Below are 25,947 nucleotides of genomic sequence, written 5' to 3' on the forward strand. Positions count from 1 at the left end.
CTGCGGTATCTCCAGGCTCCACAGAGACTAAACTATGTTGACCACCCCTGCGCAGGAGATCTTTTATCAGGCCACTTCATTACGACACATTCCGACCTTTACCATTATTGCAGCCTTCACCGATGCTCTACTCAGACCCATACTTTACATCTGAAACCTCTTTGTGCACTGTTTACATTTCCCACTGCAGGAGTAATGAAACCCAGCAGTCAGGGGCTCAAACCCCTATGCATCTGCTCTGAACTACTTCTCTGAGACCTGGCCTGTGTTGTTGAGAAGCACATGCAGGTTTGTTACAGTAGGGCATTGTACCCATTGCCCCAGAGTTAAAAAAAAAAAAATGCACGCTGGTGGTCACAAATCCGACAGTAGTGCTTCATATAGTGCGTATGATAGATATATATATGAATGCGCAGTTGTACACATCAAGCAATCATGTGAGAACCGGAGAATATGGGCAGTCTGCAGGGGAACCTATGCTCAGCAGAGGCATAGAGAAACTTGCGTGCAAAAAGCGTGGGATGTGAGGTCTGGTGGCATCACGCACCTCCCTGAGACAGGTGTAGATGGGACAGACGAGCACCCGGAAGGGCTCCCCAGCGCTGCTCCTCATGATGCCAAACACCTCACACAAGAAGGTGATGAAGCCCAGCCAGCGTTCCACATCAGTCTGCTGAAGCTCCTCCCTCCGGGTGAAATCTTTCTGCGGGGGGGGGGGGAGGGGAGGACAAACACAGCAACATGAAGGGGACCTCGCCAGCGCAAGATGAGAAAAATGGATCACCGGGAGGCTAATGGTTAAAGGAAACAGGACACACGATCAAAAGGTCATTGAAGCCTGAGGTGCGACCTTTATAGTTACCCACTCAACACTAACTGCTGTTATTTTCGCCATTGTTGCTTACAGGTTGGGGTCCACTAAACACAAGGCACCACCAAAGTGCTCATTTCTTCTTAAGAGCTTCTGGTGCATATAAAAGCTTCGAGTTCTTGTCCCTGGAAACAAACGGCATTTTAGCTGACATTTACGGACCTTACAAAGATAAAACTCTAGAGCGTGGGGAAGTTTTTATTTATTTATTTATTTATTTTTTTAAATTTAAATCACCATCACTTTTCATTGTCCATACTAAGTTTCTATATTATGTTTAATCTCATCTGATCTGAAAAAAAGATGCATGTGTTACAGCTGTCTTTTCCATTTCACTCAAGCCCTTTGGAATTAAAAAGTAGGAAAGGCCAGAATAGGCTATATTTGCAAAAGATAATAGAACCTTAATAAATGTACAGCACACATATAAAAATGCACTTGGTCAGTTAAGTGCTCTGGAACACAGGTCAAACTGTCTGTCTGGCTGTCACCTAGTCTCCTTACTGAGAAGAAACCAAAAGAGTGATGCAAGCAGTGTGGCGTCTCTTCATGTACAACTTGGGGGGTGTGGGGGGAGGCAGCAGGCGTAGGTCAAAATCATTCAGCTGTGAGAAAGCCGAGTTCCGGCACCTACTATGCGTGCGTGTACAGATATACGCGCGCTGGGGGGGTTGCACAGACTAGTCGATTTGATGACTTTACTGCTCCGCGATTACGCTTTAAGCTTGACATCGACTAGTCGCCGATCACGCGATTGTGACACTAACAGCACGGACGCCTCCGAGAAGACAACAAGTGAGGAGCCTGGTGGGTCATTGCGGCAAACAAGCAGCGGTTCATCAAGTGCGTGGAAATACTTCACTAAAGATGAAGCTTGTGCTACTGTCACTTGCAACATATGCAAGTTCATCCTGAAATAGAAAAAAGTACAAGTGCAATGCACACACTCATCTGAAAAGAGATCCGCGGCTAACGCTGGCAGAGGAACGATCCCAGTCGGTCCGTGTACATTGCGTTCATTTGTTTTTTGATTCAGAATTGAAAAACAAAATGCGAATTACGATGCCTATATTTTTTTTGTTTTAAGATGGATGGATGGATGGATGGATGGATGGCGTTTTGGCTTTAAGAGATGGATGGATGGATTTTTTTTTGTTTTAAGAATGAAAAACAAATTATGAATTAACTAGCAGAAAAATGAGGAAAAAAACAGCTTTTTATTTTCTGACCACACACACAAAAAAAAGGACTTGTTCATTAATTTTCTCTTTTTGTTTAATCATACAAAGTATAGAGATCAAAATCTCACAATACCAAATATGATGAATGCCCTAAGAATTGGACACTTTTTTTTTTTTTTTTTTTTTTGAAAAGCACCTAGTGATCCATATTAACTGATGATCAATAACTCGCAGCGAAGCCAGCATGTTCGATGAAGCCAATGATGGATTGTGTGCGGTTTCAATTACTTTAGATGGCGGTTGTTCAAGAATAGCACAAAACGAAATAACTCAAAGTCAAAAAATAAAATGGCAAGAAGCTATAAATGACGCACATTTCAAATTTTACATTTTGTGAAAAAATTGTTTTAGACATAGTTAATTCATAATTTGTTTTTCATTTTTAAAAGAAAAAACTAAAAGTAAGTTTTGATTTAACACCATTTTCCTACACGTCGATGTATACAAGTAAGGATGTGCCAAAGTCCTCCTTGTCTTTCAGTGGAACATGGATATGAGACCAAGGAGGAGAGTAGCACTCGTGATCTCAGACTCGTGATCATTAACTGCATTTGGCCTGCAGCGGTAATCATTCAGCAGTTATATATGAAGATGAAAAATAGGAATACTTCAAAAATATCATGCACAGCACAGCCAAGTATATTTTCTAATGACGGCTCAGCACCACATGCGTATCACAGTAACAGACTATTTACTGCAATATTCGTAAACTTTGGAACGTGGCATTAGTCTTACATAACTTGAAAAGCATATGTATTTATATATATTAAAAAGTATATGCCAAATATTTGTTTGTAGAGGACTACATGACTTGATGCAGACTAAGAGTGTACATCCGTAAGGGAAACAACCAACTGTGTCTTCTGAGCAGTGCGCTTCCTCATAACATCTCTGGATAGCCCAACAGTATGAAATTTCACAGGAAAACAATAATCATAGATAACTGCCACAAGAAGAACACAAAATAAGCATAAGATACGATTACAGATCTTGCTGTTGTGCGAGAAGCAGGACGCCCATCAGGTTTCAATGTACACACTTTAAATACTTACAAATTCTCCTTACGTTTCAGTTCAGCTGCTGAGGAGGATGAAATGCTGTTTTGTCCCAAGAAACACTTTTTGTTTCTGCAGAACATCTACATGATATGTATTGCATGTGGACTGATTTCTGTTCACATTATTTTGACAAAACTCTATCCAGCATCTTTTAAGTGTACACTTCAAAATACATTAGTCATAGTTTAAAAAAAATAAGAGGTAATCTCCTCAATTTAGCAATATAACATTAGAGCATACAATGATATAATGCATTTTAGAACACTGTAGCACTGTTATATCTAAATAAATCACGTTGACGACTGCTGTACGGTCGCTCTAATGAGAGTATGCGTATATTTTAGAAGATTTGCGGAAAATACTGAAGTTCTGGTAACGCTCCATTGAGTTCCTGTACAAGTCACACTTCAATTTACGATTCCTGTTAAACGGGACTTCTTTTGGCTTATTTAACAGGGCTTCTTATTCCTTACAAATGTTAATTATTGCTTCCCTCACAGAAGGCAAACCATCTAATTCAGTCCAAACTTTTGCAATCCGAAATTGTGGAATTAAAAACCACACTCTTTTGGCTTGCCTTTCAGCTAATGCGATAGGTGCTGAGTCAGACATGATCTGTGGTTATGGCGTTTTGGCTTTAAGAGACATCAGTGCCGTCACCTTACAGTCAGCAGCCTCAGTTTCGCCGCCTTCTCCATCTGGTGGGACCGCACTCAGGGCCGCGTGACTCTCTGTCTGTCACCTCTCGCTTATGCTGCTGCACCTATAACCAGCAGCAGTCTGACACTTGCCTGGCTCAAGTCTGTTCTGGTGACATGTGACTCAGTGTTCTGCTCAGCTACCCCTCACCATCCTGAGCTCCGGCAGCACCTAAACCCACAGATAGCGACAAAACCTCCACAACCCCACAGACAGCGAGACTCCTTATCTTGAGGCCCGACAAAATGATGTTGCTCCTTCTGCGAGAATTTCCAGAGGAAGCTTCTACAATATTTTACTAGATGTAACCAACAGCCCGGAGGGGACTTTTTGAATTAAAGGAGGACGATTACATATTAATGAAACGAATGCATTACGTGTTCATTATGCTACGTTCATTACATGAGCAACCGTTCCATGCGTGAAGCCTTATTAAATCATTCTTGTGTTTCAGGACACACTTTATACTACAATTTTGTAGTACAAATGCATCTGATGGGAATGTGATCAATGTTTAATCCAAATTGGACAAAGGCTCACCGTCCAGGCGAAAGGCTCCGCATTGCCTTCATCATAAGTGAGCAGCTGAAAAGAAAAAATGCGAAGACACAGCAGCACTGCGGTTTGGCGGTCACGTTTCACCGGATCGGGGCTTGTGTGCTCTCCGCTCGCTTGCGTGAACCCGCACGCCGGTGCCAGACGGCTCAGGAAGCGCGAGATGACCACCAGGGAGGAAGGGTCGCTTTACAACGTGACACCACGGCGAGAAACAAGCCCTGCGCTCGCTTCCTAAAAGAGGCGGACGGCACTTCACACGTAGCCGGGAAGCTGCCAACAGCACAGGAGAGGTCAGGATGGCGTGTTTGAGTCTCGGTGAGGGTCTGAGGTTAAGTACACGGGAGAAAAAGGGTAGAAAAAAGAACTGAAAAGGAACAAGAGGCAGAAAGTGATGGACAAAGACCGGGTGTGAGTGAAAGGTGCTATTATTAGTGTTTAAACACAATTCCTAAAAGACTTGTATGGTTGTATATTGAGTGCTTTTGACAATATTGCAACGATGAATTGTATTAAAATCAATAGCAGCAGACACAGACAAATTAAGCAGGCACAAGGAGGGATATTGTTATAAATGCCAATAAAGGCTGGCCAGTCAAAGCTACATATCTTACAATATTTGAGAAAATGACACTAAGCATGATAATTTGTCAGCAGTAACCAGAATCTTGTCAGCACTGAAACTAAGGGAAACCAATCCAATATGGGTTCGACAGGCAGGCCAAAAACCCGAAGAGTTAACTCACGCGCACAATTAAACACCAATACATTTACATTTATTCATTTAGCAGATGCTTTTCCCCAAAGCGACGTACATCTCACAGAAAATACAATGTGTGCATTACATTAGAAGAAAGCCATCGATGCAGACGTGATTCTTAAATACAAGTAGTTTGTTTCTTTCCGCCATATGAACCAAAATTCATCACACGGGCAGCTGCATAAAACTTTATCCAAGTATCCAGGATTCCAAATCACCTTCCTGCTAATTTTTTTGCAATACATATATAAACATTTACATTATGTTCAAGAAGTAGCTTTGTTAAGGTTCATTTAGGTATGATCTTAAAGTAACCCTCACGATGGCATGACGCCTACACTATTTATGCAAAGGAACCGAATTTGCGGGGAACGCACTGGAGGACATTGCAACCTGTCTTCTAGGCAACTAGTCAGCATGGCAGCATAGTGGTTGCTCTGGGTGGTCTCAGAGTCCCCTTACTACTGCTACAAAAATGACAAAATTGTGGTGGAAAAAAACATTGCGGGTAGAAAAAAGGATTATTTTTTTCTCCATAGCTACATGACAATGTAGAGGCTGTTATAGGACACTGACCCATCTAATCAACTGCTAAGGCTAAAACAAAAATTCACGTTGCTGAATTGGTAAGAATTTAATTAAAAAAAAAAAAAAAAAAACTATATATAGCTGAACCTTTTGACACCTACAGTAACTCAGCATTCATAAACTTTGCCCATTTCTCACATAAGAGACAATTGCTTGGGTCAAAAAAAAAAGTGGCCGGATGAAAAATGTCACCTAAAATTAAATACCCAAATAAAATATATTTTTTAAGAAGGACAATGTTAGTATCAACATATATTTTAATATTTGTAACAAAAATGATTATTACCATTTGTATTATATCTATTTTAATGTTATTTTTTTCAGTCATTCACTTATTCATTGTCAATAACTTTTTAATGAGCGACTCTATCCAGGAAGCATAGGGCGTGAGAGGCTACTCCCTGAACAGACATGTTACGATCATTTGGCTCAGGGATATTTATGATATAAAGATATAAAGTTCACAAGTTCACTGCGTATGTCTTACAATCTCTAAAGCAAGCGGATATTCTGCTACTACAGGCACTGTGTAGTGTTATTACCGAAAGTCAGAATTCCTGCTTTTGCTCCCATAAGCACGGTACCTATCTGAAAATGCTCCACTAAAAATTACCCAGCTAAATAAATGGCAAAATGACTGTAAGCTACGTAACACCGTGATGCGTGTAGGTTTTGTTATGCAAGAAGCATAGTGTCTGTTTGCTCTGCACTGTGAAAGACATAGCAGGCACTGAAGAAAATACTTGTTGTGAAAGTGAAATTACTGCATAACCAAAAATGGCAAAAATGTCATTGTACTGAATAAGTTAATTGTAGGAAAAAGGATATATGCTTCATAAGCCGTTGTAGTGGCCACTTGTAGTACGGGACTGTATATTAATCAACTTAATGCAGAAATATAGAAAACACTGGCATGCTATTATAGATACAATGTAACATATTGTAAGAAAAATTAAAAACTAACCCAAAAATGAAGTAAAAGCAGAAATCCTGCGGTATTAATCTGGCAGAAATTTGTGATATGACTTTCACACACATAAACAGAGCAGACAAGTTAAAAACTTGGTTTAAATTCGCTATTAACTTTAAATAAACTTTTAACATCACAAAAACTGTCTGAAACTGCTTGTCCCAAGTGGGGTCGCACCCAGGACGGGACGTCAGTCCATCGCAAGGCACCCCAAGCGGGACTCGAACCCCAGACCTGCCAGAGACCTGGCCAAACCCGCCGCGCCACCGCGCCCATTAACTTTTAACATGCCTGTGTTAATTAGTATTTGAACAGCTACGGTAATTGAACAGCTACCACTGAAAACATTTCTTAGACAGATAATGTACATTATAAGATTTATTCCAGCTACTCTCTAATACTCTCACTCTTCTTTACTTCCTTCATTTTTAGTCGAAATATTAAGTTGAACATAGCCAGTTAAATGCCTTTAATGCCATTACTGCCTGACCGAAATAACTGTCATTCCTTCTAAATTTTTTTCTTCCCAGTAAACATGCAAAGCATAGGAATATATTTAAATATGAAGTAGAAATGCAGTATGTTTAATTTCAGAACTTTTTTCTTCTTTCAAAACTGCAGGCTCATCTATTTCCACCATTCATTCTCTACAGCCTTAAAGTGCTGGACTTTGTATAAAAAAAAATGCACCTTGGTTATCATTCATCCGGAAAACAAAAACAAAATGAAGGCAGTGACGATGTGCACTGGGCTTAAGAGGTGTTAACTTGTATGACCCAGCTCCGAATTCATCATAAACACTGTTGGCCTACCTGGATGTAGCACCAAACAAAAAAAAAAATATATGGATGAGGGAGGACGGACAGAACGCGCCCCAAGTAGGCCGTTTGACATTTCGAAGGGAGACGATAACCACAATGAAGACATAGTCCGTCCGCTGTCTGCTGCTTGAGGACCGTCTCACGTTGCCTTGTTCCGATGCACTTGGCGAACACCAGCGCTCATCTCCCCCACTGCCCTCCCCCCCCAAGACCCGTGGGGTGAGGTTATCGAGCAATTTGCAGTGCCATTCAGGGTGAGTGGGGCGATTACCTGGGGTGGCTCTCAGTGCTCACGCCTTCTGCTTTTCAGCACGCTGTCTCTCTCCTCATTATCTCCCCCTGGCCACTGACATTTTCCAAGCCGCTGCTTTGTGGGGGAGTGAGCGACAGTCGCAATTAGGAAGTATGATTCAGTTCTCGAAAGAGGTGTGCCCAGGTGTCTCGCTACTTTCCTTGCTGTCAGGAAAGGCTTAAAGAATGCCTTTTCTATTGGATTTTAGCCACATTACAAACGCATTTATTTTTTCCAAAACATTTGGTGTTAAATGTTATTTCAAGAAGCCTTCATGATTTTTCAAATGAAATAAGGAGAAAAAAAATCGATATGTATGTATTTATGTATGTATTATACACGCAAAATGGGGAAGAAAAAAAAAAAAAAAAAAGAACCACGCAAGGCTTAAATTACATGACCCTGCAAGGAAACATGCCCTGAAACTAATCAAATGAAAATGTAATATCACAATCATCTCTGATTTCATGATGGTTTACACTCAAGTAATCTGCTCATTCCTCACTGGTGACACAAATCAGTTCTGGTCTCCAAGCTGTTAAAGGGGAGCCTCTTTCAGACCCTTAAATTACCATTGGTGGTCTCCGTGTTTCACTTATCAGTGTAATCAGGCACCCACATGTACTTTATACTCGTATTCAGCTCTGATTTCCAGAGTTGACGTCAGATGTAAGAAAACTGAAACTGCCACTCATATAAAAAAGTGATTTTCAAATTTTTAGGGTCACAAATCCCCAACTCTCAGCAAACTGTGTCTTCAAACTAATGAATAAATGGAGAGGAATTTTTCATCAGTACTAATGGAAAGTGAGTGCACATGATTTAGTTTTGCTTTTTTGCACACAAAACCTAATGATACCTAATCCCATCTGAATTATTTAAAAACTAATATCTAATATCTCTATTTCTAATTATCATCTCGAAACTTTTACTTTCATAATTACACAACTGCCCAGACCACTATATACTCTTCTCTCTCACACTAATACTGAGTTCTCATTTTTGTTGTGCAAGCATTAAAATGAGTTTATTATTAAAAAAAAAAAAAAAAAAAAAATTAAAAAAAAACTATGCATCTGAGTTTGATTCAGTGATGAGCATTGCATCCTTGGTTTTCTATGGCACCACAGCATCCTGTTCTTGTCTGTTGCATTATGGGAATTGTTACATCATCATCCTGTGGTCGGTCTGTCTGTCTGAGTTGTCTGTCTGAGTTGTCTGTCTGTCAGTTCTTCAACTCTTCTGGTTCCTTTTTTTTTTTCTTTACATGAACTTTCCGATTGAAGTCTGGAATATGAAGAACTGCATACTATTTCAGTAATTTCCAATGATGTGTAAAGCAACACTTAGTCCTTTAATTTTTTCAAAGCAACTTACAATGTTAATGTACCTTCAATTATTTACTCATCAATACATCTGGGTAATTTTTATCTCACACAAAGGTGTTACAGGTGGAGGTGGGATTCCAACCTGTGACCATTAGGTCCAAAGGCAGCAGCTTTAACCCCTACCCTACCAGCTGTCGGTTAGTGCCTTTGAATCTACACTACAGAAATGCAACCACATTCCACCTTCGGTCATCGTCCTACCTGAAGCATGTTGAGCAGCAGCGAGCGGAACTTGGTGCCCTCCACTATGAAGAGCGCCATCTTGTCGCAGAGCTTCGCGGCAGTGGAAGCAAAGCTGCGGTCGCTCACAGCCTTGTGGTAGATGGTGCGCACAATCTCCGACAGCATCTCCTCTGAGCTGGTAGAGTTCTGGGCCTCCTCCATGAATGTGGTCAGCTGACTGTCAACGTCGCTGCTGTTGTTGCGCATGCTATTGAGTATCTCCAGCAGCTTGTCCATGCGATTTCTTTGGGGATTAGTGGTCGCAACGGGAAACTCATCCTGAAACAAGACCCATTGTTTAGACTCTTCCATGAAGCTTTAAGATGCATTGAAACCCAACTGTCATTAATTCAAAAAAACCCAAACATCATGTCATTTTTGTAGAAGTTGGAGTTCTGTGCAATTCTTGGAATAAAGAATCTATTTGCATGATCGAAGGATAAAAACTGGAAATCTCTATATAGTATACATACATCAGGCATTGATTAATCATTCGGTAAAATCTCATTTCTTATCAGATATTTTGCATTTTTGGAAAAAAGTGCTTAATTTTATATTATATACTTCTCCAAGACTCCATAAATGGTTGTCTTGTAGCAGCAGTGAATCCAACGTCTCGCTGATTTGAGGAACAAATTAAACAAAAGATCGCGGTAATAATGAAGCCTTTACAGGACGTTCTTGTCCAGAACAGCAGTGGTACAGAAGCACACGCAGCAGAAAACATCAAAGCCTGCTGCTTCAGCTACTTACTGCACCTCAGAAAGTTCAAAAACTACAAAGAAGCTCACCCATTAAAATTTTAAAGGGCACCCGAAAATGTTCTCTGAAAAAATATCCTTACTATTCACATTTAGATTGCTGGAAAGTAACTTTAAAACCGTATCAATACTGACGATGTCTGGTGAAATATGGTCATTTAATTTTGTCCAATAACCAGCAAAGAGTAATGAATCAGTTTTTTACTTAGTGATGAACCTTGGCTGGCCTTCAGCACTCTATTAAATCTATATTACTGTGGGAGCAGCTAGACCAGACAGGAGACCTTCACTTCGGTATGGACGTATTTTAGGGAGCAAGTCAACAGTTAGGAGCAGTATCAAGTTCTACCTTCATTTTTAGCCTCCTTCTTAGCCTCTCCTTGGAGGACTGCAGTAGGTTAACCTTAGGGCCATCGGCGTGGATTGCCCTGTGCTTGTCCTCTGTGGACGGGACACGGCCGGACCCAGAGCCGTGGCCCCGGTCAGACTCTGGCTCTGCCCGGCCTGGGGCGGGCTCCTCCGTCTTCCCGCTCTCAGTGTCTTTGGCGTTTCTGGGGGTGGGTTTCTCCTCGGCACCCCCTTGGTGCTTCTGGTTGTGGTGCCAGCGCCGGTTCTGGCTGTAGCCATGATGGGCAGAGCCCTGGCGCCCAGACAGGTGGGGGCTCTGGCCCTGGAACTGTCGGCTGTGCTCTCGAGCGTGTCTGCCGTTACCAGCTGGATGCTCCGTGTTCTGGTGCTGCTGGTGCGTTTGCTGCTGCTGCTGCTGCTGTTGTTGTTGTTGCAGATGTGGTTGCTGAGGTGACTGTTGCTGCTGAGGATTTTGGGATTTTCCACCTCCTGGAAGCCTTTGTGGTCTCCTGAATTGAGAAGAAATTGTAATCACCCACACAGCAGAAAGACGCCCAACACTGAGCGCAGCACTCCATTTGGTTTAGTCTCAAGAGTTCTTTTCCAGCTCCTTCTGATCCAACATACACAAAATCCATCAAGCTTAAGTAATGCATTTGTTTTGCTTTATAACAATTACAGATGCATGTGTGACGAGAACCACGGCTGAGTAACCGGGCCTTCAGCAAGTGTTTTCATTTCACAAGGACCGGAGGTACAAACAGGATTAACCAAATGTGATGGCCCGTTTCCTGTCATCAGACCTGTACTAGTGGCCCAAGTGAGATGAAGGCACAGTGTGCAACACCAACCTGACCTTAATGAAACACACAAATTTACACACTTCAGAATTTAAAAAACGTCACTTTAATAGCTCTAATGTAACCTAAGCACAACCTGAAATGTGCTAAGCAATGCAAATATTACATTTTAAAGCGCTACAAAAGGAAAACCACATTTAGACATCAAACCGTGGTGCAAATGACTGATGTAAATGTGAAATTCCTCTGATGACTAACACCCACAAGGTGACAGTACACACACACACACACACACACACACACTTTCAGAACCGCTTGTCCCACACAGGGTTGCGGGGAACCGGAGCCTAACCGGCAACACAGGGCGTAAGGCCGGAGGGGGAGGGGACACACCCAGGACGGGACGCCAGTCCGTCGCAAGGCACCCCAAGTGGGACTCGAACCCCAGACCCACCGGAGAGGAGGACTGTGGGCCAACCCACTGCACCACCGCGCCCCCCAAGGTGACAGTATTTGAACCAAATTTTTAAAGATTTTGTCCCATTGATTCATATAACAGTCTATTAATTACAATCAAAATTACACTTTTTTTGGGTACAATTTAAATGAAAAATATGTGCATTTGAAATTTTACACAGGTATGCTTCTTTTGTTCCTTCCTTAATTTAATTTGGCTTTTAATATGGCTTTTGGTGAGGTGAGCGTAAACAGGAGAAAAAGCAGAATTTCTACACCATACCAACAAACTCAGCAAGACCACTGGTCGTTCACAGCTTTCACCATTAAATAATTACAAGCAGAGCCCAGTATACTCAGAGTCTTACCATATATTTGACAGGCATAAGGGTGCATCTGTGTGCTTTAAAACGTAGATAGAACCCGCGTATTAGGCAAGGTTTTCTATTATTTTTTTCCCGCAAAATTTATTCTTAAATTTAGTAGCATAATTTGACACCGCAAAGTTTTGGTTGCCCTAGATGACTGCCTAGGTTCACCTAATTATGAAACTGGCCCTGGGTGGAACATCCCTATACAGCGGAGCACAATGTGTAGAGTCCAGAATGTCAAGAGCTGCCATAATCCCTCTGAAATGAGTCTCTCCTAGGTTCTGAGAGATCATTTGCTTTCCTGTAAAGTTGCCTCCATGCATAATGCTGTGTCCAGGAACCAATATTTCACTCCACCTTAACAACTCTTACACCCGTTCTGAACAGAAAAAAAACGATTTCAGTACTTTATTCAGTTCTAATAATTATTGTACAATGCCAAACAGATTTTACACTTTAACCTACATTAGACAGCCGGTTTGAAGCTAACCATATGCATTGGATTGCTTTCGGATTGGATTGGATTTTTGTTGCTTACACTCATATTGCACACGAACTGGTTTTATATGCCAGACTGTGTTCCACAATCACACACAACTATAGAAAACATTTTTTGGTGACACTATTTAGCCAGGAAAGGAAATGCAACGTAACAACAATTAATTGATTTCCAGAAGCCGTCACCAAAAAAAAATTTCGCCAAAGGTCCCAAAAGTGGAGGGCTCTGTATTGGTTAGTGTACACAGGCCATCTGGATTGAGACACACAGACATGTGCTGTAATAATATTGCGCTTAAGTGTATATCAATATTTCACATCAAGGCTGTCTATAAATCAAAAGGTGTGCCATCATCATTCTGGCAAAGCACCTTAGTCAAATTCCTCCCTCGGTGACCCTGAAAATACTTCAAAAATAAACGTGTTGGGCCGTTGAGACCCCTTGGGCTAACGCTGCTCTTGTTTCTGATGCAGCGAGCTGACGAGGACCGCAGACTGAGCAATCTCTGCAATCGCTTCCATACTTGTCAAGTTGACGTGCGGAAACAGAGAAACGGAGATGACTGCGAAAACTCCCGGTCCTGGGGTTTGGCTTTTCTAGTTAAAAAGGAAGTCAGAAACGGCAGATGTCAGAGAGCTCTGGGGAAAAGGTGAACTTAGACAATGAGCCTTGACCCTACCAACAAGCTCAGAGAATAGGTCAGATGTCTCGTTGGTTAGCTACTGTCTGACCTTTCTATTGCAACCATAGAAATTAGACCTCACTGTCAACTTGCGAGGAAAAAACCCAGAGGAATTCCATATGATCTTCAAGCAAAGCACAGGTGCGGAAATCAAGAGTCAACACAGTTTCCCTCTGACAGGCTCGAAAGAAGACATCAACGAGGAAGGTCGGAGCGTGGCGATCAACGACTTCTTCATGACCACTGACCTCTTGCCACCCCCATCAGTGTGTGAAAGAACATCTTTTGGGCAGATGCCTCAGGGCATGCCGAGGATTCCCCCCTCCGAGGGGTTATTCAGCTTAAGGGGCTCTCCTGAGTAAACGGATTGAAAACCTTTCACGGTAAAATATTTAAGGGACAGAAGTAAACAGCCTGAAAACATGAACTATGTGGCCTTAAAAAGCTTAACGGCAAGTACATCAGTGGTGGGTACAGGAAGAAAAGAGAAACAGCACTTTGTGCTGCTGAAAACTGTTTACCTTTCTGAGCAAAGTTCAACAGTGAGGAGTATCTTTCCTACCCCAAAAACTTTTGCATAACCCCCACGCAAGAACCTCCATTTACTTTAAATCAAAAAATATTTTTGAATTTCCTGTCAGTAAGTCATATCTAGTGGTCATTCATTTTCAGTAAGAGTTTTCACATGTGAACACATAACATAAATTTGAAATTTTCATTTTCAAAATATTTAGATTTTTATCACTGAAAAAATAGTTTGGGGCTTTAAAGAACACACACACACACACACACACACACACACACACACACACACACACACACACACACAGACAGACAGACAGACAGACCTACGTACATGCAGAGACATTTTCCTCCACATACTGAAAAATTACAGCATTATAGCAGAATTATTTAATTAGTGAAGATATCACAAAAAATCTCCCAGGGAAAATAAAACAGGCTGCTGAAAAGAGTACTGGTACATCTGGGTTTTTACATTTGGTGTCTCTGCGGATGTACTGTAGCCTGGGCCATGTTATAGGACCATCTGTGCATGCGGAGGTATTTAAAACGCTACTCCCATGGTGAGTGATGGCAGCGGAAAAATAAGGGACATCCAAGGTGCCAAAGCCGGCTGTGTGCGATAATCGCCCTGTCAGTTGCTGGGGTTCCTGGCTTCCCCAGTTCCCTCTCTCCGGGAGATATCGTGGCAGTTCGGGGTCTGTCAAACACACTCCCTGATGGTGCGTCTGTCGTGCCCTCTCAGCGACTCCTGCAAATGGATTGGCCAATTCCCCACAGACGCATCAGGGTCACGACTGGACACCAAGTCTAAAAAGATGATTACTCAAGTTAACCGATAACAATAGGGGTTGTCAACAATGTTTGCTTTTTCCAAATTTTAAATACTGCAAGTGAGCTCATTAGCTCGGCTGAGAGGGACGAACAGGCAAGAGGCCCTGAGTTCTGCCTGTTCTAGAATGGCTTACAGCGAATGGAGGGGGGACTAACCTCAACTCCTAAGATTTAATTCATTAAATATCTGTAGCATCGTTAATTAGCTGTGGGGGAAACTACAAAAATGGGAGTTCTGATGAAAAAGCACAAATTTGATAAGGCTTCCTATCATGATGACACACCAATCATAAGTTTATTCCTAACAAGACAGCGTGACAGTCTCACTTCTAAACTGATAAAAGAACTCGGATTGAGAGCAACTACTTTCACATCACTTCACAAGGCTACAGGCCTACTGTTGAGGAGGAGGAGGAGGCGGCGGAGGAGGCAGCTGCCCCCCATGTACTTGGCCGCCTGCTAATTGCTCCTACATCAGTGCTGTGAGGTGAGGACTGAGACGTGACAGACAGGGAGGTGCGAGCGTACGCCTGCACCCATGTCGCAGCACTCCCACAGTCTCACGGAAGTAGACTACGTAACCCTGGGGACGTTCTCACTGCTGAGTCTCAACGAACGCCATTCGTGAAGCCACCGCGTCAAACTTCCTCATTCCATCGGCAGTTTTCGTTCCAGTACACCTAATAAAAGGGCAGCTATAAAAAAAAAAAAAAAAAAGAGAGAAAATTCCACCTGGAAGAGTTATTTGGCCTTTTAAAAAGTTATTTTACCAAAGCCTCACAACAGCTGTTTTTCATTTTTGTTTTAGCATTACTGCTGCCCATCTTCTCCACACCAGAAGCTTCCAGCACTTCCAGCTATCCAGTTCCTCTGCACTGCAATTAATTCTTCCAGGTTGAGTTTCTGTAGGGTATTACTGTATTAAGTATTGCTGTTGCTGCTAAAGGTTATATATGATCATCTCAACTAGACTTCAGCCCACTAACAGGTCAAGCACAGAATAAAATAATTTCCAAGAAGAGGAAAATTAATAATTTACTGTAGCTTCAGGAACATGTTCTTGCTACCGTGTGAAATCGTGGGATTTTTGTGATTCATCTGAAAATAGGAGAAAGCAACAGGACCTAAAGCCAACCTTTAAAGGCTCACCACCACCAGCCCATCCCTTCCGCACCCACCCATCCCCTCCCAGGGCTGTTACTGACCTGGTCACCTGCCGTCTCCCACCGGTGGGCAGCACCACGGTTAACTCGTCCTGGGAATAGTGAGTGTGTCTAAAAGTATGAGAGCATGAGGGTCTGAATGGAGGGCAAAATGGGTAGGAGAGGGGTATAAGACGGGGGGAGGGGGGGGTCAAGCAAGGAGCCAGAGCGAGAAATGGATGGGGAGGGACAACAAAACACAAGGCAGGACAACTACAAGTTTAACTAAAGGTAAAACTACAGAGAGAACTACATGGGAACAATGTGGTGGTTCAGAATGGAATGTGATGTTGCACTGACTGACCGTGATGACCCATGTGACCCTGATGAATCAGTTACTCCCCAGAAGTGATGCAGGTTTTTTTTTTTTAAAAAAAAAAAAATAAAAAAAAAACACCTCTGTTTAATAGTTCATTTTAGTTAGTCATTCACTAGAAATCATATGCTGAACAAGCAGAACTACAGTACAGTCAATAAAGGAGCAGCTTCATATCCTCTAGCTAATGTTGCAATGCTAGTCAGGGCAAGCCAAGAGGGCAGGGCTCGTCACATGTGAATGTGACACAACTGGCTCTCGTGTCTTGTCAACGGGGCAACTGGAACAAGAAAGCCTGTGGCGTGGTCTGCAGAAATGATGAAGAGAAGAAGGCGGTTTGTTCCGTCTGTGTGACGAGCGAGCGTGGTGCATACTTAAAAATTAGCTTCAGGTCCTTTTGAAATACTGTATGGTGCACAGATTGTAATTTATGGCCCTCAATCTGATCTTTGTTAGAGCCTTTCATGCTAAGAAAGCCGGGGTGTTCCTGTTTTCCGAGAGAATGTGACTCATTTGCATCCCGCATATTTGCGGCCACACCCCTATCCACGGCCAATCTTTTTGTTGATTTAAACCAGCGGTAGAGAAGGCACTTTCGACAACGCCGGAGCTGCTATTACAACAGTAATCAAGTTCAGGTGTGGGCTTTCATTCAGATCCTCTCTACTCTGTCGTAACCAGCCAGCAGATCTCCACGGGTGGGACTACCACACTGTCTGCACAGGAAGCGTTTTAGGCAACCGTGTTCAGGAGACCCAAGATTCAAAACAGGTGGTCCAACGACCACACCAACGGTTGCCATTTGGACTCATCCCTTACTTGGCCTTTACACATACACACAATTGCTTCCACATACTATGGATTGCAGAAGAAAATTGCTGCTGAATAGAGTAAAAACTCTTTATTCAAAACACATGGGAGACAATTTGACACATTAAGGGTTTTAGTGCAGTTTTGCAATTTTTAAGAGCTTTCATCACGGAGTAAGGAAACAGCCCGACAATATCACTGCAACGGCAAACAATTTCTACATGCTAGACTGGGCTAATTATCTATAAATCTAGATTACAAAATTAATGCACAGAATTGTAACTACATGTATGATTAGAACGGGGACGTTGGCACAGCGAGCAAGGCCGGTGCCCTACAACTCTTGAGCTGCTTGTTGGTGTGGGGTTCAAATCCAGCAAGTAGCGTAGTGGTGAGAACTGCTGCCATTAGACTTGGCGGTGGCAACTCCTGCTGCAGGACCTTTGAGCAGGCAACATGAATTGCTCCAGTAACTACCACCAAGTTCTATAAATGGGTAAATAATTGTAGGTAGCTTCTCACCGTAAGTTGCTAAACGTAAATGCTTTCCCTGTGTTTGCACCCTGCAGACATGCGCGAGGGAAAGCGCTGGCAAACCACTTCCATCCCCCCCCCCCCCCCTTGCCTCAGAAACCACGCGTGTGGTCACCACGAAATGGATTCAAGTCGATGGCATATCCATCTTTCCATGATCAAAATATGGAAGTCCTTAGATGAGGCTCGGTGTTTCATAACTGTCCAACCCTCATAGGAAAATGATACACTATAACAAAGAGTAGTACATACATTTGGCAAAGAGCATCTCCCAGATGCGCAATTTCGAATGTAGATATAATAGATATATGAACAAGCTAAGTGGTAGTGGCTGCCTTCAGGCATAGGATGTGTCTCAGAAACAGTCAGCTACTTCATAACGTGGTGACACCATCGAGCGCGGTCTCCTCTCAGCGCAGCCATTATACATGACACACTCGGACACGCCCCGGAAACGGCGTCTGCTACTCAGCGTCACGGAGTCGAACACACAACCACGTCTGGAAATGATCAGCAGTCTCGTGCGTACTATAGCAGCAGTCCACTGCATTTGCAAAGTCCAGAATTAAAAGCGCTGGTCGTATTTCCAGTTCGTGGCCCATGCAATGTTTTTAAGAATCAACGCTGCCCCCCAACTCCCTATATGAACCTCTTTGTTAAATCCGTGACGAGCAGGACGAAGCATAAGAGAAGAGCTGACAAATGAGCAAATGTTTGTCAGACAGCTGCAATTAGGTAGCAGCCAGCGTGAGTCTGATGTTTTCCGAAACCTTCGCCCAGCAACGTACTGCGGTTCGATATCCTCATTAAACCGAACGACATTTTCAACTAAACAATTTGGATGAACAGTTCTGTTGGATACTTAGTACACCTTAACGTGCCGTACAGTGCGACACAGTCAAAGTACGACAGCATCAAAAGCACAACATCCCGAAAAAATAAACCACGTGTCAACGAGAGGTTAAAGAGGAATTACACCCACTGGAATATAAAATAACATTTTCAAAACCATGCAGCGGGAACAAAAGAAACATGTTTCCTGAATAAAAGGCAGCAAGGAGCACATTCCTGTAAATCAAGCTTAATTTCAAACCAGTTGACGTGCAGGCTAAATTCGAAACGCATGTGCCTCGGAAAGCTGCCCGCAGCCCCGACTTAAAACAAACTGGCAAATAATAGCAGTCGGCACAGAGCGGTCATTCTGTTCAGGTTGTGAATGTCTGCGCTTGTTTGCTAGACCTTGTGTTTGTGTGCGACTGTCTGTGTTTGTGCACAAAGCTGCAATCGTCTGCCGGTTTGCATACCGTATGCCCGTTTGTGTCTGTGTGTACACACAGTAACGCACAGAAGTGTGTGTTAAAACAAGGGAAAAAAATGTAGTGCTGCTACTTTTAAGTAACATATAATTTATTTCCCCCCCCCTCACTAAAAATCCACATGAATCCAAAGAATCTTTACAACAAAACCATGCAGTTTGACACTCATGCAAGCTGACACTTAAAAGCAGAATCCGAAACTGAAAAAATTACGCAGGCGGTAAAAGAGATGTCCCCCGTTTCACATACCTTGCCAGAGAACATGAAAGGCCTGGAGTGCCCATGTGCCACAATGTCTGCGCTGGAAACGGTATCGGTGTTCTCACTTGACACCCATCAAGTACATTTTCTTGTCTAAAAGGCCAATGCTGCTTTTTCATGTTTGCGGGCTAATGGCAACCCGCTCTTCTTTTGTTCCAGCACGTCAAGGACTGGGAGATTACCAGGGGGAGCAGGCTAAGTTTGGGCAAATGAAAATCAAAACGTCGACATTTGCACAAGCTGGCCTATGGAAAGAACCAAGTGCATTAATAGCAGAAATCATTCTTTAAATAAGATTCAACCTTTCACGCTGCCACCGGCACAGGGAACATATATGGTGGCATCTAAGATCTGAGAAAAAATCTCCACACGGATGCTAGCCTTTAAATGATCTTGGCACAAAGATCAAAACTTATGTTTCTCAAATGATAAAAGTTTTTTTTTTGGCTGTGACAACAATCTTTCTGAGTGACTCTCGGAAAGCGATGGTATCTCAAACTTGCGGCCCTCTTGAGACACTGATACCAGTGGCGTCTCGGAATCCCACTTTGGTCTGGCTGGACATAGTGGCAAAAACATGAATCTTTGTGTCCTCCAGATTGACACTGGAAACTTGGTAAAAAGCAAGCATTAACGTGTCAATGTTTAATTTTTGCACATAAAGTCTCGGTTTAAAGACCTAAAAAATGTTTAAATTTACACATATACACTACATTTAGTTGGCACTCCTTCTAGGAAAGTGACAAAATTGTTTTATGTTTTGCATTACAAAAAATTACAATATGGAATTTATTCCGGTATTCTCATTCAGAATTTATTTTGGTATACAGTATATGAAACTGCTGCAAGTCAGTACTATACTAAATACCGTATACCTCAAGAGTCACGAAACTAGTTCTGCACGCAAGGTGGCACTGATAAAGTAAGAAGCGAGTCGAAAATTGTACCCTTAGTTGGTGTGGAATTAACAAAAATGAGCTATGGCTCATTATAAGTCAGTGGTATGGCAATGTTTTGGCTTCCCTGCTCGATATAAAAATGACGCAAAACACTGTCGACAAAGAGAACAGTCAAACTTCGTAACTCGGTGCTCCCCTACAACAGAAAGAATATAAACACGACCACACATTTGCACTGTCGCCACAGCGAGAAGTGTCGGTAAACAAAGCCCTCCAACAGGCATCCTTGGCCGAGCACGGCGAATCGTGACTTTTGTCATCGTAGAGCCACCGTGTTGGCCGTCTCGTTTGTCATCAAAGTAAGATGTGCTAGGACACCAAAACGGTAGAAACAAGGGAGGTAGAATGGTACATCATTGGACCTTGTATTGCCCCCCTGAGCAGTCCTCTTGACACGGGGAAAGACGATGTACTGAAACTCCCAGTGCTTTCTCCTCTGGCCAAATCATACCTGTGCGCCCATACCGAGTGCAGGAGATACAGGGACAGCGCATCAACCTCTCTTACTCCCTGACGCATGCTAATTTTTTTTTTTTTAAGAAAAAAAAAGAAAATTACTGTTACTTGAACACTTTTAATCCATCTGTCGAATTATAAAATAGGAGCAAATTTACTGTAAATTTAAAAACACGATTTCACGTTTAAACAATTACTTGAGTTTGCATTAATTATTAATGTTAACAAGGAAGAAAATTTACAGGAAATGTATCTTGAAAAAACCGTATCGAGATACAAATCGTCGCATGTCTAAAAAGCATTGTACGTGCACCTCGCTGAAAGGCCACCCATTCACGTCAGTACAAATGTCTTTTCACCTGTCTCACTGAAAAGGCAGACTGGCCTATTCTATACAACAAAGTGACTGTCAATAAGGGAAAAGGGAGTTAAGAGTAAGGAAAAATGTCATCCGACTCCTTCGCAGAAGGATACTCATAGGAGAGGAGGCGAATGCATAATTTTTTGGGTCAGGGACGTTTAATCTGCCATTTATGCTCTGGCCCAGATTGGCATTTTCCTCACAATAACACACCAGAGTCAAGTACAAGCAAACATGTATTGATAAATACAATGTCATTCATACATATAAACTGAACAAAAATATTCTATATTGGATATATGCATGCATGCATGCATACGCTTACACACCCTTGCCTACGTTCAGGAGCTAAAGACATCTATCTGTAAAACTTGACTTATGAGCCTTTTAACACATAGATAACAAGAACGTCACTGTTACTCACGTAAACATATGTACACCTCCCCTAAGCCAGGGACTTGTAAACAATTCCAGGCAGTTCCCAGGTTACGAACATCCGACTTGCGTACAACCTGTAGTTAGAAACCACCCCCTGTAAAGCCTACTACATTAAAAATTCGAGTTACATACAATGATTTGTAATAACAAACAGGCGCTACTTTGCGACGCAGTTCGTCGGCTCATGGGAGCTTGAGTCTGAGGTAGGACACAGACTTCCTTTGTTTCAGTCGGACTGTCACGCCCACAATCTCGCCCCGAACGTCCACACCTGCCCAAAATCAAGAGCAGCGGGGTACAAAGAAGCCGTACCTGCGCACCCCGGTTGTTGAATCTCCTTTGAGAAACCCACGACAACTTACCTGGCCTTCCAAGTCCCTCGTTCCCGCTCCTGACACTTGCATCGTCTCCTCGACTATGACATCAGATTCTCTCCAAGACCTACATTTGCGCATCGACCGACCCATGCCTGTCCCCGACCACGAATCTTGCCTACACCCTTGTGTACCGACAATAAAGATCCCGCGACTGGGTTCTCAAACACGTACACACCTATCTCAGTCTCCTGCCCGCTCAGTATGACATGGACCACGTTGCTGTTAACAGTGTCTCGTGTGCGTTACTGTCTTTGGCTTTTTTGTTTTTACCCGCGTAACCATGGGACCAAAGCGTAAATGTGATGAAGCAAGTGATGGTGATGCAAAGAAAAGGATAACGATCACGATTGAAACTAAAGTGGAATTAATAGCGATCGGAAAAAGCTGAAATGCCAACGAACATTGAAAAAGCAAACAAAGTTTCTTTAATGTTTTTTTTAATACCTACACACACATTCTCTATCCCCTCCTCTCACTTTCTATCATACTGTCGTAACATTTATCATCTCTTTGTATGTCTCTATTATAAATACTGTACTTACATTTATGATTGTCATTATTACTGTATTAATATGTTAAAGATGTTCGCATATCTGGAAGTGTTCAGTTAATGTTTTTTTTTTTTTTTTAAGCATAGAAAGGTCCACGATTTACCAAGACAAACATTTCACTAACTGACGCCAGATACCAACCATACCTAACATTTCCAAGCTACGTACAAATTCGACTAAATCACAGACTTAGGAACGGAACTCGTTCGTAATCTGGAGACCGCCTATATTTATTATTCATGCGTTGCAATTTTAGAAAACAATAATATTATACCTGTTTTTTCCAGTATATTTCTGGTGATAATTTCTGTGCTAACCAAAACAACTTTTTTTGCGCTTTACAAAAAAGATCAATAGCAGCACATTACAAGCTTTAGAAAGGTTTAAAATTAAAAACGAGTGCCTTATTAAGGTGTTTAGCTGACACGCACTATGTATTGAATTTTGCCTGTGTATATGATGGAGTACGAAATGTTCATATATGGTGGAAAATTATTTATGGAATTTTTTCATGTGCACTACTAGTGAGCATGTATTAAACATCAAGAGAATCTGAATCGATAATGTATTCTCAGACTTCCTGGACTTGTAATTTCGACTGGACATTCTGAAGCTAGGACTGTAGAGAGAATATAAGAGAGACTTCAATGAGATTTATCAACACTGATGGAAGCTGTGTGATGTATTATCTTATTAAGGTGCCTGGAAACCAGGTCGGAAAATCTGCTGCTCTCAGCTTTAGTCTGACTGAGGGCCACGCAAGATCCTGGAGAAGGAGAACAGTTCTCACTCACAAAAGCAACAACAAAATCATTTTCTTAACTCTACATTATTGGGATTATTTCAGTTAAGTGCGCTTTATGATACAATGAACTGTAGTTTTGCATCATTTTAAAGATACCAGAATAAATATAAATACAGTTTGTACATCGTTAAGTTAACCTGGATGTACTTGAAATTGGGGAAAAAAACATAATCAACTAATGTTCCATTAACTAATTCACTTTCAAATGTGAGCATTACTTTAAATTTCCATTTTTATTTGTTCTGTAGCAGAGTAAATCTTCTGACCTTCTGATTACCAGAGTAAGAAAATTAAGGGCCCAACTGCTCGTTTTTTTCTTCAGCTATTAACACTTAGTACAATTTGAGGATATGTCAACCCAAATAGCAGCCAGATGACAGAGAGAGATGCAAGCGGATGACACGGCAAATATTTTGGCACAAAAAAAGCAGTAAAATCAGCAGAATTACGAATTCAACTCTGAGAAAGTTAAATCAACCCTGAAAGGAGTTGGCTCCTTGTTGTATTCTGTCATCCTTTGGCAACATGATGTTCCAGCCTCATGAGTTTCAGCTTAGGGTGTGACGACAGAACAGAGCGGAAGGACTGACACTCCCCACCCACCCACCCCCAGGTCCCTGGGGAAGGGAATGGAGGGTGGTGAAATAATTTGTTACGTTCATTGAGATAAACACAGTCTCCCTCTTTGGAACCCAAACCACAGTTGGAGCAGAGATGAAGAAATTCAACATTAAATACATTCTCTTCTAATCTGATTGCAGGAAGACATTCATGAATATTGTACACATTTATAAGTGATTCACAATAAACGACTGAATACAGAATAAATCATGCAGCTCGTATTTAAAATAATTCCATCCAATTTCGATAACGGCTCGCCTTGATCAGGGTTACAGTGGCCTGGAGCCTATCCTGGAATCAGCGGGTGTAAAGCTGAGGGGGGTCTCCAGTCCATCGCAGGGTAGCCACACACACAGTCGCTCACCCGTTCATACGCTACGGCCATTTAGCATCACAAATTCACCTAACCTGCCTGTCTTTGGACCGTAGGAGGAAACCCGCACAGACACGGGGAGAACATGCAAACTCCACACAGACTGAGGGTGGGTCGAAGCCACAATCTTTCGCGCCACACAGGCCGCCAGGATGCCTATATAAAACAATCATTTCATTAATTAGAGAGATTTGACAACATAAAACTGTAAAATGAACAAAGAACTCCCCCATTATAGTTTTTGCAACCCCCACCTTATCCCCTAATCATATTTCTGCTTTTTCCACTGGTTAAGAAATAAGTATTACATTTTCAATATTACTCATACACTATACTACTACAAATCAAGATATGCATATACTGAGGAAAAAACATTTTTTAAACATGTTAATGTGCTTCTCGCCTTTGACCTTAATGACTACTTCAATGTGCTATTCAGTTGTACATTTCAGTTCTAATTTTGCATATCGTTTCTTCGTGCATTTTAAATCACAGACTGGAAAAATAAGAGTGCATAAACACAGGCAGCTCCAGAAGGTTGGATTGCAGAGAATTGCGCGTATAAAGTTTTACGTAAATGTCTGTGTCATTCTGCACGCCAAGTTACTCGTGTACTTTCTGCAGCACTTCAGAGTCAACTGATGCGACAAGATCAGGAACCGCATCATGTGATTTTCCTGCAAATGTCTGCGCCTCATAAAATCAAGAAAAAAAGATCTTCGCCAGTCATTTTTAGCAAACAAGATTGCACTGTTCATATTACCAAAGGCAGATACAGAGGGGTTCGAGCCAGAACACCTTCTGCTAGGGTGTCGTGCATAATGCTGAGCACACATCTACAAGGCACGCAGACTGGTGGTGGGAAACGGGGACACGTTGTAGGACTCTGTGCGCATTTAGTCAAATTCAAAGCATAACCCCCTGGCATCATCTAGAGCATCACTTCTTAAATGAAGATAAGGTGGCGTATTCCTAAGGAGTACAGGAAGTGTTACGTAAACCTAAATCCTGCTGAATTCGGGCACCCTGCCGGAGGGAGACGTCACGTTATAAGGTCAGACGCCGGAAGCAAAACCTTCCGTCGCGTCACCGTCCGAGATGAACCTTCCAGCAGAAACTCAACTTGCAGCAGCGAGGAGGACAAAAGAGAGCAGCATGATTTCAACAGCATCAACATGAAGAGACGAACCATTAGAGACACAGCTCCCCTTCACCCGCTCGGGAAGTTTAATACATGTTTGTCACAGCAGTTCTCTGTTTTACAGCATGTACTGCTCCTTCTGCCCAGCCCAGGGGGTAAAAGCAATAAACTTAACTGCCGTCTGCTGACTATCTTAATTTAGGGAATGCCAACACGCTGGTTAATAGTTCGACTGAGGATGACGCATGTTTTGCATTATTTTCAGGGCTGCTCCGTCCAAATCCGATGTTATGCACTGTAGCGCTGCCCAGATCACCGGACGGGGAGATGGGGAAGGCGCCGGCCCAGCGGACCGCCCTCGCGAAACCGACATACTAGGGCGCGGCCGGGGAAGCGCAACCCTCGGCACCTCAGGACATCGGAAGAAAGCCGACTCGCTCCAGGACTGCTCAGCAGTCAGCAGGAGAGAGCGTTCCACCGAGGCCCGCTGCCCCACTACGTCACCACCATCCCTCAATGGCACGTTTTAATAAGAGCGCAGTCTCCGGAGAGGAGCGGCAGCACCGCCCGGCTAATGCCGGGCCCGAGTCGCGAGCCACCCCTTGGCTGAACCCCCAGTCGCTCGCCGGCCTGTGGCAGGGTAATTAGACAGCTCCGCTAACAGGCCCCAGTCCTTCGCAGCCCTCGC

The 25,947-nt window shown here is 42.6% G+C and overlaps 1 protein-coding gene across 3 annotated transcripts in view; it reads right to left on the bottom strand.

Annotated features, from left to right (window-relative positions):
- The window catches only part of ctif (CBP80/20-dependent translation initiation factor), a 107,672-nt gene that overhangs the window by 15,613 nt on the left and 66,112 nt on the right, over positions 1-25,947 (bottom strand). The window contains exons 9-12 of one of the 3 annotated variants that reach the window (XM_029252666.1): positions 15,944-16,012; positions 10,576-11,083; positions 9,445-9,744; positions 548-703 (exon numbers count right to left, since the gene is read on the bottom strand). In XM_029252666.1, coding sequence (XP_029108499.1) covers positions 548-703; positions 9,445-9,744; positions 10,576-11,083; positions 15,944-16,012 — 1,033 coding nt within the window. Of the gene's footprint in view, positions 1-530; positions 704-9,444; positions 9,745-10,575; positions 11,084-15,943; positions 16,013-25,947 lie in introns of those variants that run through there. The other 2 variants (XM_029252669.1, XM_029252667.1) reach the window with 2 other exon arrangements.

Source organism: Scleropages formosus, chromosome 6 (genome assembly GCF_900964775.1).
Source record: "Scleropages formosus chromosome 6, fSclFor1.1, whole genome shotgun sequence".
Taxonomy (NCBI): domain Eukaryota; kingdom Metazoa; phylum Chordata; class Actinopteri; order Osteoglossiformes; family Osteoglossidae; genus Scleropages; species Scleropages formosus.